At 39.6% G+C, this 18,503-nt stretch overlaps 1 protein-coding gene across 2 annotated transcripts in view; it reads left to right on the forward strand.

Annotated features, from left to right (window-relative positions):
- The window catches only part of STK39 (serine/threonine kinase 39), a 185,665-nt gene that overhangs the window by 112,377 nt on the left and 54,785 nt on the right, over positions 1-18,503 (forward strand). For both annotated transcript variants that reach the window (XM_030580834.1, XM_030580836.1), the window contains 2 exons: positions 1,326-1,388; positions 1,973-2,040. In XM_030580834.1, the coding sequence (XP_030436694.1) occupies positions 1,326-1,388; positions 1,973-2,040 (131 nt within the window). The remainder of the gene's footprint in view (positions 1-1,325; positions 1,389-1,972; positions 2,041-18,503) is intronic.

An 18,503-nucleotide genomic window follows, 5' to 3' on the forward strand; every position in this document is an offset into this window, starting at 1 on the left:
TTCCAGACCATCCTGGTCCTTTTGGCAATGCCCCTGTGAGCCCACACCCCCTTTTTGATATGTCTGATATTTAATAGAGGAAAACAGCACTTGACAATAAGGTCATGCCACCTAGAAGCAAAGCTGCCCAGGTTCAATAAGTAGACTCATCTGCTTGATTGTCATTCTACCTTGGCTTAAACATTCCAAGCGTGGCTTGCTCATTTTTGTTTATTCTCCGAGAATACTGGAGAGTTTAAAGAAAATGGTCTCACCCTGGGAACTGTTCACATCCAGCGGATGCTCAGGTTCCGTAGTGGACGCTGATCCTATGTCCCGGAAGTTGATATGTTGTTTCCTTTTAGGTTCCACAAGGTCTAGCAACAACAGCCTTGTTCTGCTCTCTGACACGTGCTTTTCCAGCTTTACACACTGTAGCCCCCTATTTCCTGCCCCCAGACTTAACCAAATCCCTCCTATCTCAGCCAGTCAGATTTCTTTGCCAGTTACTTAGCTCACTGCAGTAGGTCAGATGTGGAAGGCCACAGTGGACTTCATTAGTTCACAGCTTTGATGTCTCTCCAAGTATAATCTGGGCATCTGTTCTCTAAGCAGTGGTCTCTATTTAAATCTCTCTTTTGCTTTGTGAAGGTGGGATTACCAGACAGTTCCTTTCATTCCAGATTCATCATTCTGAATGTACTTGTAAACATCTGATACATCAGACATGCAGAATCGTCCACTCTGTTAAATCAGTAATTAGTTCCTCGGACAAGAGTTGTGGGGTTTTATGAAGTTTCCTTGCTAGTTAGGAATTGGTTACTGTTTAGGTTAGAAATGTGGAGGGAATGTTCTTATTCTTCTGTTAATCTCTGTACATCTCTAAATGCTGTAGGATATTGCCTTGGATCAGAGGTCAGAGTAAGATGTGCAAAATATGTGGAGCATGTCATTGGTGCTGTGTGCCTGTCAGGGTTTCCCATCCCCATGAAGACTATCATTTTGAATGGTGTATCTATAGCAGATGTAGAAACACCATGTAAAAAGATTGTAGTCTTACTATAGACACAAATTAGTTAATCTAAAGCATTCTTTTTTTAACTCTTGCTGACCAAGGATTCTTTAATTTCAGTAAATGCTAAATTTGTGCCCAAACAGTATTTAAATTGGCATGTTAAAATGACTCCTTTTATGAATCTCAGATGTGTGGTGTCTTTTTTTTTTCTTAATAAGTATGCCTTAACTGGCATCATTGTCCAAAAACAAGCTTTCAAAAAACTGTTCTGGTGGTGTGGATTTTTTTAAGAATCGCTGTACATAAAGATTTCATCATAATATTTTAACAGATTTCCATGAATGCCACTAATGTCCCAGAACAGATCCAGAATCTATCTATGCAAGACCTTCAGGTACTGTCAATTGTTATAGTTTATAGGGTTTTTTAAATTTTTTGTAGATTTCAGGGAAGTACAAATTCTTACATAGTGGGAGTGATGGGAAAAGGATAACATGAAGATGGAACAGAAAAATGGAAGAAATAACGAACATGGATTCCAATATAAAGATTTGGCAAAGCTGGGGAGGTCAATCGTGGTGGACTCCTAATTCTCCACCTACAGCTAGAAACAAGATTTAACTAGAAATAAGACTAGAAACTTAGTGCTTTGTGAAAACAACCGAAGAAGGGCCCAGTATTCTAACTCCATAATTATTACTTAATAGATTATCAGAATTTGATACTGAGTGGAGAAAAATCCAGTGCCCTAATTTAAGCTCCATGATTTGTGGTTCTGTAATCTATTAATACACAGACTGTTCTGCAGATTTCACTTGCACTTTAGACCTAGCACTTTAATAAAGCCCTTAAAAGGTGCTTAAGAGCCAGGGTACATGTTAAATATTTTATGCTTGCATCAAACCTATAACAGGGAAACTACTTAACGTTTCTGTCTGGCATCCATTGTAACTTACATGCTGCTTTTTTCTTTAATAGTCCCCGCCTACTGTTAGTAATGAATATACTGAAGTTCCACATGCAGTGAATCTTGTTCTAAGATTAAGGTAAAGGATTCATCTATTTATTTTAGCGTTCCTTTTTTGTCGACTGTGTTATTCCTGATCTCCCTCATTAAATTTCCATAATATTAGCATAAAATAAAAATGTTAACCTCTTTAATCTCCCAGTATGACCAGTATGAATTGTGCTCCCATGTCTAATTGGTGTCTTTTAATTGCTTACTAAAACAGAGGAAAATGAAAAGCAGAATATGAATGTGGCTTTAGGCTACGTATACCCTTCATTAAGTATTTCCCTTTTTTCCTTGCAATGCAGGATCACAGTCAGTGATTTTTAATGAGTTTCTTTCACACTTCAGCAGTCAGCCTCTGACAGAAATAAACCATGGCTGTATTATAAGTTACCTGCTCAAAAACATTTTTTACTAGCAGGTTTGATCAACTACTGTGGAGAAATGACAGATATCTTTTGAAAGAACATTCAGTCTTTTAGGAAATGGAGACAAATGTGATGTCTGACTTCAGAGTTTTTATTCAATAGGAGAAAATCAGTTTATATTTAATAAAATCTGTTTACAGCTTATTATAAAATTGCTTGTTAAGTATCAAGCGTTATTCTTGGAGAAAACTGTTTTTTCAGAAAAAGGTAATTAGCTTTCTATGTATTTTTCATAGGGTTTCTCCTTAAATGGCTAATTTATTTAAAGTAATTTACAGGGGAACACAACTTCAAAACTTGTCATCCTTCTGCTCATGCAGATAACGAAGTGATAATCTCTTCCACAGGCATGGAGGGGGGGAAGGATATTATGACATTATACTTAATTAGCACAAATACATATGAAGGGAGTACAAATGGCCTTTTTATAGCCAAATGTTTTTTAATAGTTGTCGACTCAAAGCCAGAAACAAAACAGCTATGTATAAAGTACAGCATGTGATTTTCCTGAAGGCAATAAACATTTAAAACTCCTTTAGTAGAAATCAGTAAAATATCTGCATGATGAATCCAGAAAGCTAAATATCCTATGTTAATCCAGAAAGCCATCCTCCTCCTCTTGTGACATCTACAAGAGATTGCCTAATCAACAATGGCTGCGTTGTGTGGGAGTCAGGGATAAGTGACTGTTTAAAAAAGTCTTTAAACTGATTTGGAATCAAGTTGTGCAGCAGTCAAGCTATGTAACATTGTTACCCTTCACTTTTCCATCTGCCCCTCGACTACTTCATACTCATTTTCATCTTATCTCCACTTAGATCATAAGTATCTTCCCATGTATTTGTACAGTATGTAACGCAATGTGATCATGATCGTTACTGGGGACTCTGGGTGGAATTCCCATAATGATTTATTGACCAATTGGGGTAGTTACTTGAAACACCAAACCTTCAATATTGCACCTAAGGAAGATGGTGACTAATGTTCTAATAATAATAATAAAATAATTTTTAAAAAAATAAACCACTAGAACAGATGTAGTTGGAAATACTAGCTGGGGGTCATATGTTGGAATGTGCAATGAAAATCCCTTTTGATTTTACTTTCATATCAACAAAATAGAATACAAGTGAATTCAGGAATTCTTTTGTGTAGATTATATTTTAAAAGCAAAGCAAGAAATTGACTGCTTCTTACTAGATGAACAAAAAATGGGCCCTTAGGTTTGTTTTTTTTCCAGAATCACTCACAGTGAATCAAGCTTTGAGAAGCAGTAAGGTAGACTGTGTGGGGAGTTTAATTTCTGAACATAAATACTGAGCTTTAGTGGAAGAGAGGAATTCTGTTTGGGTTTTCGTTGGTGAAGTGTGTGTGTGTGTGTGTGTGTGTGTGTGTGTGGTTTTTTAATAGAAACAGTCTATAACAGAATTATAATTTATGTAATATATTTCTAAATCTTAATGCCATTTCTGTATGAGTAAGTTGTAATAAGTTTTGTGACAGCTGCTTATAAGGTTTATCTTGCTGAATATTCACAGTTGGGTATTGCCAAAAGAGTTACTTTGTGCTTGGGGTGGGACAGGAGGATGAGGGAGTGGCTGACAGCAGACAAAACCCCTTCTGAAATGATGAGATGTAGGAGGTTACCGTTTGTTTTCTATATCTCTTGGGGTTGTGGTGAAGGATGCAGCGGCGACTCCAGGCACCAGCGCTCCAAGCATGTGCCTGTGGCGGCAAGCCGCAGGGGGGGCGCCCTGCCAGTCCCTGTGAGGGCAGCAATCAGGCAGCCTTCGGCAGCTTGCCTGCGGGAGGTCCGCTGATCCCGTGGCTTCGGTGGCTGGTACGTCGAAGCCTCAGGACTGGCGGACCTCCTGCAGGCAAGCCACCGAATCTGCAGGACCTGGCTGTCATACCTTTAGTCCCAGATTTGGACCTTAGCGTCCAAAATATGGGGGTTAGCATGAAAACCTCCACGCTTAGCTACCAGCTTGGACCTGGTACTTGCTGCCACCACCCAAAAAATTAGAGTGTTTTGGGGCACTCTGGTCCCCCTGAAAAACCTTCTCTGGGGACCCCAAGACCCAAATCCCTTGAGTCTCACAACAAAGGGAAATAATCCTTTTTTCCTTCCCCCCTCCAGGTGCTCCTGGAGAGATACACAGACACAAGCTCTGTGAATCCAAACAGAGTGACTCCCCCTCTCCGTTTCCAGTTCTGGAAACAAAAGCACTTTCCTCTTCACCCAGAGGGAATGCAAAATCAGGCTAGCAAATCCAACACACACAGATCTCCCCCTGATTTCTTCCTCCCACCAATTCCCTGGTGAGTACAGACTTAATTTCCCTGAAATTTCCCAGAAAAGAAAACTCCAACAGGTTTCAAAAAGAAAGCTTTATATAAAAAGAAAGAAAATACATACAAATGGTCTCTCTGTATTAAGGTGACAAAATACAGGGTCAATTGCTTAGAAGAAATATGAATAAACAGCCTTATTCAAAAAGAATACAAATCAAAGCACTCCAGCACTTATATTCATGCAAATACCAAAGAAAAGAAACCATATAACTTACTATCTGATCTCTTTGTCCTTACACTTAGAAACAAAAGATTAGAAAGCAGAAACTACTTCTCCAAAGCTCAGAGAAAGCAGGCAGACAGAAAACAAAGACCTCAGACACAAAATTCCCTCCACCCAAAGTTGAAAAAATCCGGTTTCCTGATTGGTCCTCTGGTCAGGTGCTTCAGGTGAAAGAGACATTAACCCTTAGCTATCTGTTTATGACACTGGCACCTCCTGCAGGCAAGCTGCCGAAGGCTGCCTGACTGCCGTGCTTGGGGCAGCACAAAAGCTACAGCCGCCCCTGGAAGGATGAGGCAGATTTACAAACTGGCTTTTAAAAATGATCTAGGATCTGATCTTTCAAAACCTTATTTATGTGACTAGTTCTTGCTCATGCAAATATTGACTCATGAGTCAAGTTTGCTGGAAATCCATAATAGGTTACTGGACTCTTTGGCTACAAGTATGTGGTAGGTGCAAATAGTTCCTTGGCAGGGGAGAGGAATAAAGAATCTTGTTTTCTATAAAGCAGAAAGATCCATAAATGCAAATAGACTTCTTGTGTCTTGACAAAGAGCCTTTTTTTCTGAGGCACTGACAGACAACTGGCTGTTAGCAACTGGCTGAAATGAAGCTTCTAATATTTTTCATTTTGCTTAGTTAATTTTCTTAACTAAACTTAGGCTTATAATAGCTAGGAACTTCATCTTTATTTATGGCCTATACAAAATAAGCGTTGCCTCTATTGAGATGCCTGCTGTGGGTTGTGTAGACTTTTTTAATTGGGACAACCTCTGGCTAATCCTCCATTGTGAAGATTGTCTTTTGACTGGAGGGCAGGCGAAGTAGGAATGAGAACTTCTTGAACTGTCAATCAAAGGCAAAGGAGCTGCATTTCCTTTTCACTAATGAGGCCAGAAAGGAAAGTAGGTATAGGCCAGTTTGGACATGCCAAGAGCTGCATTACCTATGGGGAATGAGGCTTTGTTACACAAACCAAGTGGTAATGTGTTTTGGGTCTTTGATTCTTATTTACTAAATTGCTAAATTATAGATGAGCTAATCTATTAGAGCTAGTTTAAAAATACTGCCTTTTTTTTCTTTTTAAATAAAATTTTATTGGCCAGACTCTCAACCAGTTCTAAAACCTGTCTAGTCTATCTTGGGTGTTTGTAGAACATCAGTGGCTAGGCTCATTGGTCCTGCAGTATACTCTGTTTTTTAAATTAAATTGTGCGCTTTGCTTTTAATCTCGTTATAGGTACTCTAATAGTGGCTGCTGTGGTCTGGTGACGAAGGGACTGGGAAACAGACTCCTGGGTTCTGTTCTCTATTCTGTTGTTGATTTGAAGTGTGACTGTGGGCACGTTCACTTGAGCAGAATTTGTGCTGGAGAAATTGCAAGTTCTTTACATGTAAAAGGAGGTTCAGGCTTCACTGGGCATATATTTATAATCAGTTCATAGTTTAATATTTTATAATAATAATTGCTTATTAAGTATCCAGTTTTATTCAGATACCTGGACCTGGGTTTCTGAATATTCTGGAGGTGGAGAGGGTGGCAGATCATCCCAAATTAGTTCTAATAAAACCCTCAGACCATACCATGAAGTGTTCCTTTATCACATGTTACAGAAAAACTATTTTGGGGAAGAGGTTTTAATCTTTAAATCTACTTCTTGTCAGTCTATCTGTGAAACCAAGTGCTTTTTGTTACTTGGACCCCAACTGAACAGAGCTCAGAGAGAGCATCAAAATGTGTAAAAGTGACTTCACTTAGCTGGGGCCCTGCATCACTGCAAGCAAGTCCAGGGTCACACTGGAAGGGGGGAACTTTCCCTCAGTCTTCAGTAGTATAAGACTCTCCTTTCTACTAGCAGCCTGAGATAATGGACCTTAAAGTTGTTACGTTTCTATGTATAGAAAAAGCTGCTTCTGGGCCAGAACTGTGTGTGTCTACTTATGTTATAATTAACATATATTATGTCAATTTTTTAATTCCGTAGTGGAAAAGTACACTAATTCTTCAGTCCTACAGTTGCAGCTAATAAAAACTCTGTGCATGATGTAGTCAATATGCATAATATTGTACTAAGTATATCTCACTGTTGCTTCCATCACCTCTGCGTTCAAAGTGGAGGAAAAAAGCACTTGGCTTCTGCACATAAGGTGACTTTGGTCAGTAGTTTGCTTTGCAACATGCTACATTCAGTTGGGATTACAAAATGGTACGCAACGAGAATGCTCCTTAGGATTTCTGCCTTTATCTGCCGCTTCTGCTGATTTTTTTTTTAAACTCATTTAATATTTCCTGCTGAGATGCTCATTAAGTCTTTTTATGGCCAATACAGATTTGAATATCGGAGAATTTTTTTTTGGAATTGTTAGAATGATCCATAAGGTGAGAGCCAGCGTTAGCATGGAGTAGCTACCACCTAGAGTATATTAAAAAGAAACACATTCTCCTAATATGCCACATGCTACTGTCCTAAACCTTTAAAAGAAAACGTATATTCAAATAAGCTTTGTGAGCTGAGCTCTGAATGGCAGAACTGAGAACTTTAAAAAATGTTTCTTAATCCAAAATGTTGAAAACTCTTCTTAAAATGAAAGTTCACTCTTCAAGCACTCATGATATTAAGCCCACTAAAGGACTTCACAAGGTTCAAAACAAAATGACTCAGTGTGTCATTAGTAGTTTGCAGCAAGTACCTTTGAAAAATTAAAAAATCCTTAGAACTTACTGGAAAAAAATGCAAATATTTACCAGCAGAATACACACAGGAATTAATTAGCTGTAATCTATGATTGCAAGACTGTCCAAAATGTTCATGTAGACCAGTCACCACTTAGTCTCCAGCAAACAGAGCTGCAGAGGGAGTTTCTTAAAGACCTGTGCTGAAATAAGCAGTGGTGGGTCACACAAAAATAACTGTTACTTGTTGTTAGTGACCACAACAGAATAAAAGTGCAGAGCTACATCCCAGATTGATTCTCACAAAAGAAAATTCATATTAGGGTGTTGGTTCCTTTCTAGGCCAAATATCTCAAAGCCATGCTGCTTTGTGATAGTCCTGTTGGATTTCACAAGCTAAAGAAGGTTTAGCTGGGTCAGTAGTTTATTGGACATATCCCAGATTGATGATTTTCAGTGTTCTGGGTTGGGGCATACTATTTGTTGCTAGAGATGCTGCCTCTTGGATAAGCTATACAAATACTCAAATAGCCATCATTAAAAATTCCCTGGAACTTGTTATAAGAATCTGAGTATTGAGCTCTGCTGGTCTGGTGAGCTTCAATTTGAGTAGCTGATTTTTGCCATTCTTAACTTGTATTTAGTGAGTAGTCTTGTCAATGGGACTACTGGGGAAGAAGATGCTTCTCAGTGTGAGCAAGGGTAGCATCACTGAGTCTTAAGTAATTACATTCTGTCTAGTTAGATTCTCTATTGCAGTTTTAGTTTTTCATTTTCTGCCCCTAGAAAGATTGTTGTATGATATTGCTATGCACTGTAAAATAGCTAGTGCATGTCACCCCTGAGGCGTTGATTTAAAGTAATCCCTGTATATAACTTATCAAATTGCTTTGAAATCCTTTGGTATTAAATATTTACTGTATCCAATGGTATTTGTAAAGTCAAATTCCATTCAAGAGACTACATTGTCAGCATTATTCAATGGCCTGAAAATAAAGATTGTCTATACTTTGTATGCAGTATAGCTACACCTATTTGATAGCATTAGAATTTCAAAGTACTTACATGTTAATATGTTTTTCCCTTACCTACAATCATTAGTGTTTATTTGGTACCCTCTTGTCATGAGAAAATAACTCATAATTCAAGTGTCCTCAAAGCTATCATTATGAGTAACTACACAGAAACATACATTACTTCCTCTCCACAGAAGGCTAAAATATGGTGGTTTACCTCCAATTTTAAAGAGCAGGAAAAAAGGAATGATGACCCTCCCAGACTGCAGAAGGTCCTTGATACACATACTGTGGGTGGATTTTGAAAGGGTCTGTATGATATTCTGGCCACAGAGCAATGATCTTGGTAGAATAGAAGGAATAAAGGATTAACTGACACTGTCCCAAGACTAATTCAATATATTGGTAGTTCTTGTGAACCAGATGAATTAATCTTGTGGAAAGACAAGAAAGGTAAGTCCTTTCCACTTGCACTTGCAAATGAAGTAGTTTTGTTGTATAACTGCATATTTTATTTAGAAAGTTGAATGTGGAGATAATCTTAAAAAATAAGAACTGTTTGCACTTATTTATCCATAAATATTGTGAATTATCATTTTTACTAAACTAAAAGTCCATTTCCTAGAATAAAATAAACAGTTTTATAATGGTTATAGTAATATGTGATATGATCCTTTTCTAAAGAATGTATCTGCTTTTTAGCTTCTGAAGAATCTTCCTCTTCTATAGCTTGGAAAAAAATCCAAGGAGTAGATAATACTAGATATCCTACAATAAGTGCCATAATGTCGTTGATCAGATATACAGTTCAAAGGTGGTCCTTTAAGAGGAAGTTAAAATGCAAATCCTCCTGCTTTACTGTAAGGGTTGTCTGTAGAACATATTTTTCTGTGGAAGATTATATACAAAACTATGAAACTCTTTGTGTGTGAATTAACTGTCTTCTGTGCTAGCAAGACTTGTCATAATGTGCATCTCGAATACAAGAGTCTGCAGTAGGTTAAAATTTAGATTGTACAACATGTAGGTAGCCTCTGGATAAATGGTTCATAGCCAACTAATTATCCCCAATTAAAGGTAATTGGCTTACCTGCAGGCTATTCTAGTGCAGGCTATTCCACCAGCTTCAGTTCACATCCTGAGGCCTTCAAAACACATCAGGTTTCTTGAGTATAGGTCTCCTAGATCAGTAGCTATTGAATCTGCAGTCAGAAAGCCATTCTCTTTAAAGTTAAGAGTGCTCAGCTAGTGGTGACTCAGCAAGTTTTGTGCTCAAGTTTAAAAACAGGTCCTGACTGTTAGACAGAGATGTACAATACCTTTGTGGTAACCTTTATTCATGGACTCAAACCATTTAATATCAGACCCAATACTTCTTTAATATTTTATCACTACTGGTAAAGTACACCGTTTATGTAGCTTCAGTCATTAGAGGAAACTGAGTTAACAGTACCCAAGTAATTCTTCCCCTATCTTTCTTGGCAGTATAGTGTTTGATAATGTGTAGGCGGGTGGGAGGGTCTGCTTCTCTTAGGGTATGTCTACACTGGCAAGCTTCTACACCACAAGTTATACCACTTTTATTAAAACACTGGACTTAAACCGCTGTTGCGTGTCCACACTGTGCTCCTTGTGATGCAAAAGCGCATCCACATTAGCAGCTCTTGCAACGGCAAAGACAGCCGTGCATTGTGGTAGCTATCCCACTGTGCAACTGGCCACCTGGTGCTCTGGGAAGGGTTTGCGATGCCTCATGGGGCAGGCACAGTGTCAATGTTGCAGGTTCCCCAATCCCTTTGTTCCATGGGCATCCTACTACATTGCCAGCTGCTTTTCATCTGAAGTGAGGGAGGGAGAGTATGTGACAGGGATTGTATGTGTGTGTATGGAGGTGGGAAGGGGGACAGTGTGTGTGTCAGCATGTTGTCTTGTAAGTTCAGATAGCGGCAGGAAGCACCCAGTCCTGAGGCAGGGGGAGGGAGAAACCCCAACATCAGCCCCTGCCTCCCTCCTTGGGAGCAGATCAGCACAACACACAATGGCTGTCAGAAATGGTGCTTTGAAATGGGAGGGGCGCATGTCTCCAGGGTGGACAAGTTCAAAACAATGAGCAGAGCGGTCACTTGAGGCATTATGGGACTGCTCCACAGGCCAATTACAGCGAGGAAAGCAATCCAGTGTCTACACTGGCAATGGAACACTGGAGCCCTTCTGCTAGGGTGAGCCGATGTCCAGTTTTTAAAGGGACAGTTGAGTTTTATGGGACTTTTTCTTATATAGGTGCCTATTCCCTCCCATCCCCTGTCCTGTTTTTTCACCGTTGCTATCTGGTAACCCTACTCTGCACAAATAGCCTTATGACTCTCTTCAAGGTGTTTTTTTTTTTGCAGTGCTGCAACTGAGGAGCTTCTGTGCACAAAGTGTCTTGGCAGTGTGGACATGTCTGCAGTTTGAGCACAAAAAGTTGCTATACTGTGCAGAAACTTGCCAGTGTAGACAAGCCCTTGGCATTTAAAACACTTTTCCATTCCAGTCCTTTTTTGTAAGGTGTGCCCGAGGAGTTGTCCTGTTTATCAATTGCAGGCACACCTGGTTACTGTGTTTTTGAGAATGATTTCAGTTCTTGGTTTTTGAGAATGATTTCAGTTCTTGGTTTCCAGTGCCCTGGAGACATTGAATGGTAAAAGTCGTGCATACCACTCTCAGTGCTTGAAAGCTTTAAAACTGGACAGTGACTAGAATACTTCACACTCTCTCCTTGATCAGCTAGTCAAGTCATACCCATCAACATTAGACAGATGCTAATCAGACAGTATCATGTTTTTGACAAAGAGGTCGGATGGGAAAGCTAGCAACTTATTCTATTCCAGTTCAACTAGATTCAACTCAGATCAACTCTTCGGTTGTTATCTTAGCATGTTGATACAACATCAGAGGTGAAAAATTTAGCTTCCCATTTAAAGGGGCACACACATTCAGGAAAGGTTTGATAAAGCAACGTAAGTTGTCTGGAATTTTAACAAGCGTGTTTTTGCTCCTGCCTAAGCCTAAAGTATCTTTTAGGCCTCTTCAAAAGCTCCTTTTGCACACTAAAGGAATTTCTTCTCAAGAAATGCATATTCCTTTTAGAACTTGCCACAAGGCTTTTGTTTTGATTGAAAAAATGAAATCACTGTCCAGAACCAACCTTTTTGTAATGGACTAATCCCACTCTCCTTCTGAAGAATTGTAGTGTTGCTTTAGGTAGCTTGGTCACTTCTGTCATAGTATAATTCCCAGATCTGAACCTTAACGTCCAAAATATGGGTACTAGCATGAATTTCCCTAAGCTTAATTACCAGCTTAGATCTGATATGCTGCCACCAATCAGGACTTAGGTAGAGCGCCTGATAGACTCTGGTTTCCCCCAAAACCTTCCCTGGGGACCCCAAGGCCCAGATTCCTTGAGTCTCACAACAAAGGGGAATAAACCATTTCCCTTCCCCCTCCTTTCTTCCTCCCAGCTCTTTCCCGCCCTGGGTACACTAGGAGATCACCGTGATTCAACTTCTTGAATCACCACACAGAGAGGAATGATACCTTTCCCCAGAGGCAATCCAGATTCAAGTTCCGTGAATCTAAAACAAAGGGATTCCCCCTTCTCCCTTCCCTCCCTGTTAAGTACAGACTCAATTCCCTTGAGTCTCAACAAGGAGAAAAAATCAAACAGGTCTTAAAAAGCAAAACTTTTTATTAAAAGAAGAAAAAAAAAGTACAAGTTATCTTTGTAATTTAGATGGTAAATATTACAGGGTTTTTCAGCTTATAGACAATAGAAAGAAAGCTTTCTCCAGCAGAAATACAATTTAAAAAACTTTCACCCAAATACACATTAAAACTCTACCAGCCAGATACACAGTTGCAAATACAGAAAAACAATTAAAAAGACTAAACTGTCTTTCTACTTTTGTACTTACAAAATTGGAACAGAAGATTAGAGAGCCTGTAGGTGTGTGTGGTCACTCTCAGAGCCTAGAAGAAAGCAAAACCCAAAACTACAAACAAAGGCTTCCCTCCACCGAGTTTTGAAAGTATCTTGTTTCCTGATTGGTCCTCTGGTCAGATGTTGCAGGTCACTGTTTGTTAACCCTTTACAGGTGAAAGAGACATTAACCCTTAGCTAGCTGTTTATGACAACTTCACAGTTCTGTACTTGGGGAATATGTCAATATGCTGATATGTTGTCTCTTTTGTGCAAGGTATACAGAAGCCCAGAACGGCTTTAAATGTTGAATCTGAACTTTGTGCTCTTATTCCCCTTTGTTAGTCTAGAAGATGCAATGTCTCACCTTAGTTAAGTCACAAAGCTAATGTGGATTTGACTCCTTCAACTGGGTGCATTGAGCTATTCCTTCATGGTGTATTTTGTCACAGAGAGACAAATCCCTTTCATACAGATACTTCACCAGGGGGCTGGAGTGGTTAGTTAACTTGTTGACAGAATCAGAAAGTCATCTACATCCACAGTATGCAGGGCAAGGATATTTTGCGCCCTAGGCGAAACTTCCATCTTTCACCCCTACCCCCTCCCGGCACATTGGCTCGTTGAGGGGCAACTCCCAATAAGCCTTTATAGTCCCCCGGGGCCAACCGTGCCCAGGGGCTGCTCCCCAGACCAGATTCCCCCATCCCTGCCCCCTGAACTCCCCTGGAGGGTGCACAGCCCCACCATGAGCCTTCCCCACCCCAAGTCCACTCACTGCCTTTGCCGGACTTGGGCTGCTTCAGCAGCTCGGCAGGGAGGAGCTGCCTTCTGGGGGCTCCTGCAGCAGATGCATGCAGGCAAAGGCCCCCAGGTGCTGCCCCCCGCCGATCCTCCCCCTCACCACGCTCAGGCTCTGCGGCTCCTGGGAGTGTGAGCCGCCGCTGCCTGTCCCCGAGCAGGCTCAGGGCACTGCGCCCCGGCAGCAGCTCACATGCCCAGGAGCCGCAGAGCCCAAGCGGGGTGAGGCGGGAGCTGGGGAGCGCACTGGGGCCTCTGCCCACATGCATCTGCTGCAGTCTGCAGGAGCTCCACAGGGAGGCGCCAGGCCACAGCCTGGGCAGGAGGAGCGGGGGGCATGGCTGTTCCCCACTAGTTTGCAGAGACTCCTGGACCATCTCCATCACACACAATGGACATGCAGAAGGTACCTAATTAAAAGCACTAAACTTGGGAATAAAAAATGTCAGTCACAGGTTTTTTGATATGCCCTGAAGTTTGTCAGGCATTTATTTGCAAAAACTTTGTAGTAAGGGTGAGTCAGTTGTCTTGATGAATACAATATTAAATATTATGGAATACATGATGCAGCTCTTCTCTGTTTTACATTTTCTTAATCAGTATTTTTAATGTATTCTAAAGCCTTCATAAAGTAATCATTCCAGATTACTACATATTTAACTCACTGAAACAGACATTATTTTAAATTAATCAGTCACAGAGGTTTAGTGTGTTTATAACAATGTTCATTGCTTTTAGAAAAAAGGGAACACTAATTTACTGTGTGTGATCTCCATAACAATACACATGTTTATGAAATTTCACCAACTTTAAAAAATGTTTCCAAAGATTTTAGGCATAACAAAGGATTTTATATCTTACTAACGTACCGATTTTGCTTAAAACTAGTTCATCAGATAGTCAGATGTAAAGAAAGGGAAACTTTGTCCAGCTATCTCCAGGCAAAAGGCTGTTGCTTCCTTCAGTGGGGGAGTTGCGGGGGGGTGAAAAGACAGGAAGACTTTGGAAGTAAGGTTTTTTGTTTGTTTGTTTGTGTTTTTTTTTTACTATAGTAATTAAAATGTGTATTTTAGATAAGGGTGGTCTTTTGAAGAATTTATTTAAAAAACCATATGTCTGAAGATGATTGTGCATCTAAAAATCTATGCAAGGATTTTTTAGAGATGTGATTTTTATGATCTTCATCAACTCACTAATGAAATATTTTTAAAGCAAATTTTAAACTAAGGTCCTGTAGACTGACATGTTCTTATATTTTTACCATTGCTTTTCTTTGTTACTACACTCCAAGAATAACTTCTTCTAAAAAACCGCACCAAACCTTATATGCTGTCCTGTAGGAAAGAAAATGTTGTAGAGAAATGAATACAAACACTGAGAGAAATATAGAAATCTGCAGCTAGCATATAAGTGAAGCTTTAACTGAATATTGCTTTTCAGTGTAACGAGGTACATAGCCTATGCTCCTCTCACTAGTCAAAGAACTGAATTCCCAGGGACATCCATGCAGGCTGGGTCAGACTGATGGAGCCATCCATTCCAGAAAGGAAATAACAAGTAAACAGACTGTCCATTTTGCAACCTGCCGGTCCATGACATAACAGGACATAGTGACCAGTAAGGAAAAATAGACTTTTTTCTCTCATTCTGTATCCTTACTGTCTTGCTACTCATATCCCCATCCTTGTAAAGGCTCTTTGGTTTAACAGCCACCACCTGCAGCACCTTAAGAACTAAAAGTGCATTTCTAGCATTTTTCATTGTCAAGATAGCCTTGATGTTAAACAAGCAGCTTGGCTTCACATGTGCAGTAGGAGCCTTTTTTCACTCACTCACATGCATGCACCCCTTAGAATGAGCCAGCTAATTTGGGGCTGTCTGTGCAAAGTGGTGGGTAAAGGACAGGATTTGGTTTGAGATTGTTTAGATGGGTGTGGGAATTGCAAACACTGTTTTGCAGGCCTGCTCTGGTTTTAGTGTAGTTACAGCTCATCATCCGCCTAAATCTGTGTATATTTATCACACACCAATGAGCATTTGAGGCATTAGTGAATGCAATCTCAGCAATTTATGAGCTAAATCATAAATCTCATCCCTATATCCCATTCATTGGAATGATTCTCATCTTATACCTATGACTGATGTAATCCTTTTTTATAAAGCCTAACATACTGATGTTTCATTTGAGATTGGGGTTGGTCAGCTGTGGAGGGGTTGTCTTAAATTTGCTCTTCACCTGGCAAGTTGTTTTCCAGTTGTTGTCCATTGGTGGCTACCAAACACTTCTGTACTGATTAATTAAATTATGGTGGTAGCAATCCAATGAGCTCCAGTGGCTGTAGCTTTTGCAGCAGATGTGAAAAGGTAGGTTTGTATGGAGACTGGCAGCAGGAACAATCCATAGAGAAATTAAAAACTTCCAAAAACAAGCTCTAGCAGTGTAGGAAGTGAATGAAAGTGCTTCATTAAGATATGAACTGAACTATTTATTGTGCCTTTCTAAAGCATATTTGGTATGTACAGACCATAAAATGTGTTTAATTACATTTCATATTGCCCCTTAAAACTTGCCATTTTGCTCCATGAAAAATAGCCTATGCTTCAGTAAGGAGGAAAAAGTAAATTTTCGTTTTAGCTGTGGAGCAATGGTATAAAATGTACACCATGATTAATTAAAACACTTTCTCCAGCCTTCAGGCACTTCCGAGATATCTGTTCTGAAATGAAAAATGTTTTCTGCCCTTGTATTCCAGAATGCTACTAAAACACCAGTCTCTCGTTCTGTGATTGCCTAGCTTGATTATACTTTCTCTTGGCAATATATGATCAGAAAACTTAGTAGAATATTTATATTGAAGAAAGGAAGGTCTGGCCTGGGACCAGTGCCAGAAACCAGTAATAAATCTATTTTCATTTTTAAAAACCCTTCAGACTCTGAGGATTCCTAAAACTGCAGGCTAAAATCAAATGTTCTCCTAGAATAGCAGGTACCTAATGTTTGTAGGGCAGAGGAACTTACAAATATGCATGTAGGGCCCGATTCAAAGCCTATTGAAATGGGTGGGAAAACTCCCAGTACTTTCAATGGGCTTTGGATCAGGCCCATATTTACTTACAAAGAACCAGCTCCTGGTCCCATTGGAGCTGATGGAAGTCTTGCCACTGACTTCAATGACAGCAGGCTCAAGTCCTCAGCACCCAATTTGTTTATACCAAAAATTGTATTGAGTTAAAGCAGGAGTGACCCTGCATTCGACAATGACCTGGAATTATAGGAAACATATTCAGAGGGACTCTCTCTGTTTTTTGTTTTTCAAAAAGTAACTGAAAAACAAAGGATAACAATGCAGAATGAGAAGATGTCCTGTTCACACAGAGTGAATCTTCAAGAAGCTACTTTTCAGGAAACTTTTTTTTTTTTTTCTCCAACCAGTTTGCATGCGTGGAGAATTTCTTATTTTTAATACAAGAACATTAGAGCACTGATTCGCAAAAGCATTAGAGCACATGTGTGAAGTTAAGTAAGGGCTTCGGTGTGCTTCCTGAATAAGGATGTTAGTGTTCTGTCAGCTGGGCTAGACAGACAGCCATGTAGGAGCCTGGATGTTTGTATCTGATGATGGGAGGATGAAGCACCGGACATGACTTTCAAGTACTATTCTGTGGCAGGTGCATAGGGCACCATGTCTAACCCCACTCCACCAGTTAGAATGTGACATGGGGCCACAGAATGAGGAGAAATAAAGTAGAAACAGGGTACCTCAAAGGATTCCTCCTGTAGTTTTCCCTCTCAAAGTAGTAGTAATAATCATCCTAGTACTCCAAAAATGTGAAGTTACAGCTATACACACATTAAAATATTTCATTCCAGTTTATGTATATTGAGGGTATTTATAAATACCATCTGTATCTAAAGTTGCAGTAACTACAGTAGAGTCCTCTAACAACTTGAGACACAATAGAAACAGATAAAAATACTTTTTTCTATATTTTTCAGTCCATTTTCAGTTGATCTTTTTTTTTAAGTACTATTTTTATTCAAGTATATAAGCATTTTGTCAAGGCTTCCTTTAACACCAAAATTAAATCAAACCTCGATAACATCTTACAGTAAAATTGACCTTGTGCCACTGTATCAGTAAATCACCATCCACAGGGACAGTAAACTCATTATAGTAGCCTTGGAATGGAAGCAGCCCATTGGAAGAACAGTGATAGATGAAAAAATTATCCCCCGCCCCCCCACTTTCTTGGGGAAACTTGCTTGAAATGCAAGACTTACCTGAGGTACATACAACTGACCCCACACATGTTAGATGACGAAGGGAACCATATTTAACTGGTTTACTGCTTAATAAGGAGTTGCAATTTTTAATATTAAACATACAAAAATGCATCCAAGGATGCAGAAATGAGCCAAGGCTTACCAATTCTTTGAAGGGAAAAGCATGGAAAGGAACTGTGGTTCTAAATCATTCTTATTTTTGTCTTAATTTTATTTATCCTGTTATTTCAAACACAAATGCATAAACAGGAAGGGAAAACTAATGGAATGCCAAACGAGATCTTGCCTGGTGAGCTAGAATGAAAATTAGAAATGGGTAAAGATTAATATAACTCTGTGATATACAGTATATAGCTATGGCTCTGATTACTGATTCAGCCAGTGTAGTTATGATCTAAACTTCTGGCCTTCTGAGAAATCTAAATGAGCGAGGTCCTTTGTGTTCCTTTATTTTTAATTATGGCAGCAACTGCAGTGAGGCTGCACAAATATTGTACAGTAATTCCTTGTTTTTTAGGCTGTTGTGCTTTGGGTGGATTGTTTTTTTTTTTTTAAATGAGTTGGTGGCATCAGTGATGGTATAAATGAATTTCAACTTTTAGAGACGTGTTTCTGATGTTAATTCTAGATAAATATGTCTTAGACAAGGCTCTGGTTATGGTGGAAATTCCCTGCTTTGTAGGAATGGGATTGGTGTATGTGACATGCCCCAATTGTTTATAAGAACAGCCATACTGGGTCAGATCAAAGG

Source organism: Gopherus evgoodei, chromosome 11 (assembly GCF_007399415.2).
Source record: "Gopherus evgoodei ecotype Sinaloan lineage chromosome 11, rGopEvg1_v1.p, whole genome shotgun sequence".
Classification (NCBI taxonomy): Eukaryota; Metazoa; Chordata; order Testudines; family Testudinidae; genus Gopherus; species Gopherus evgoodei.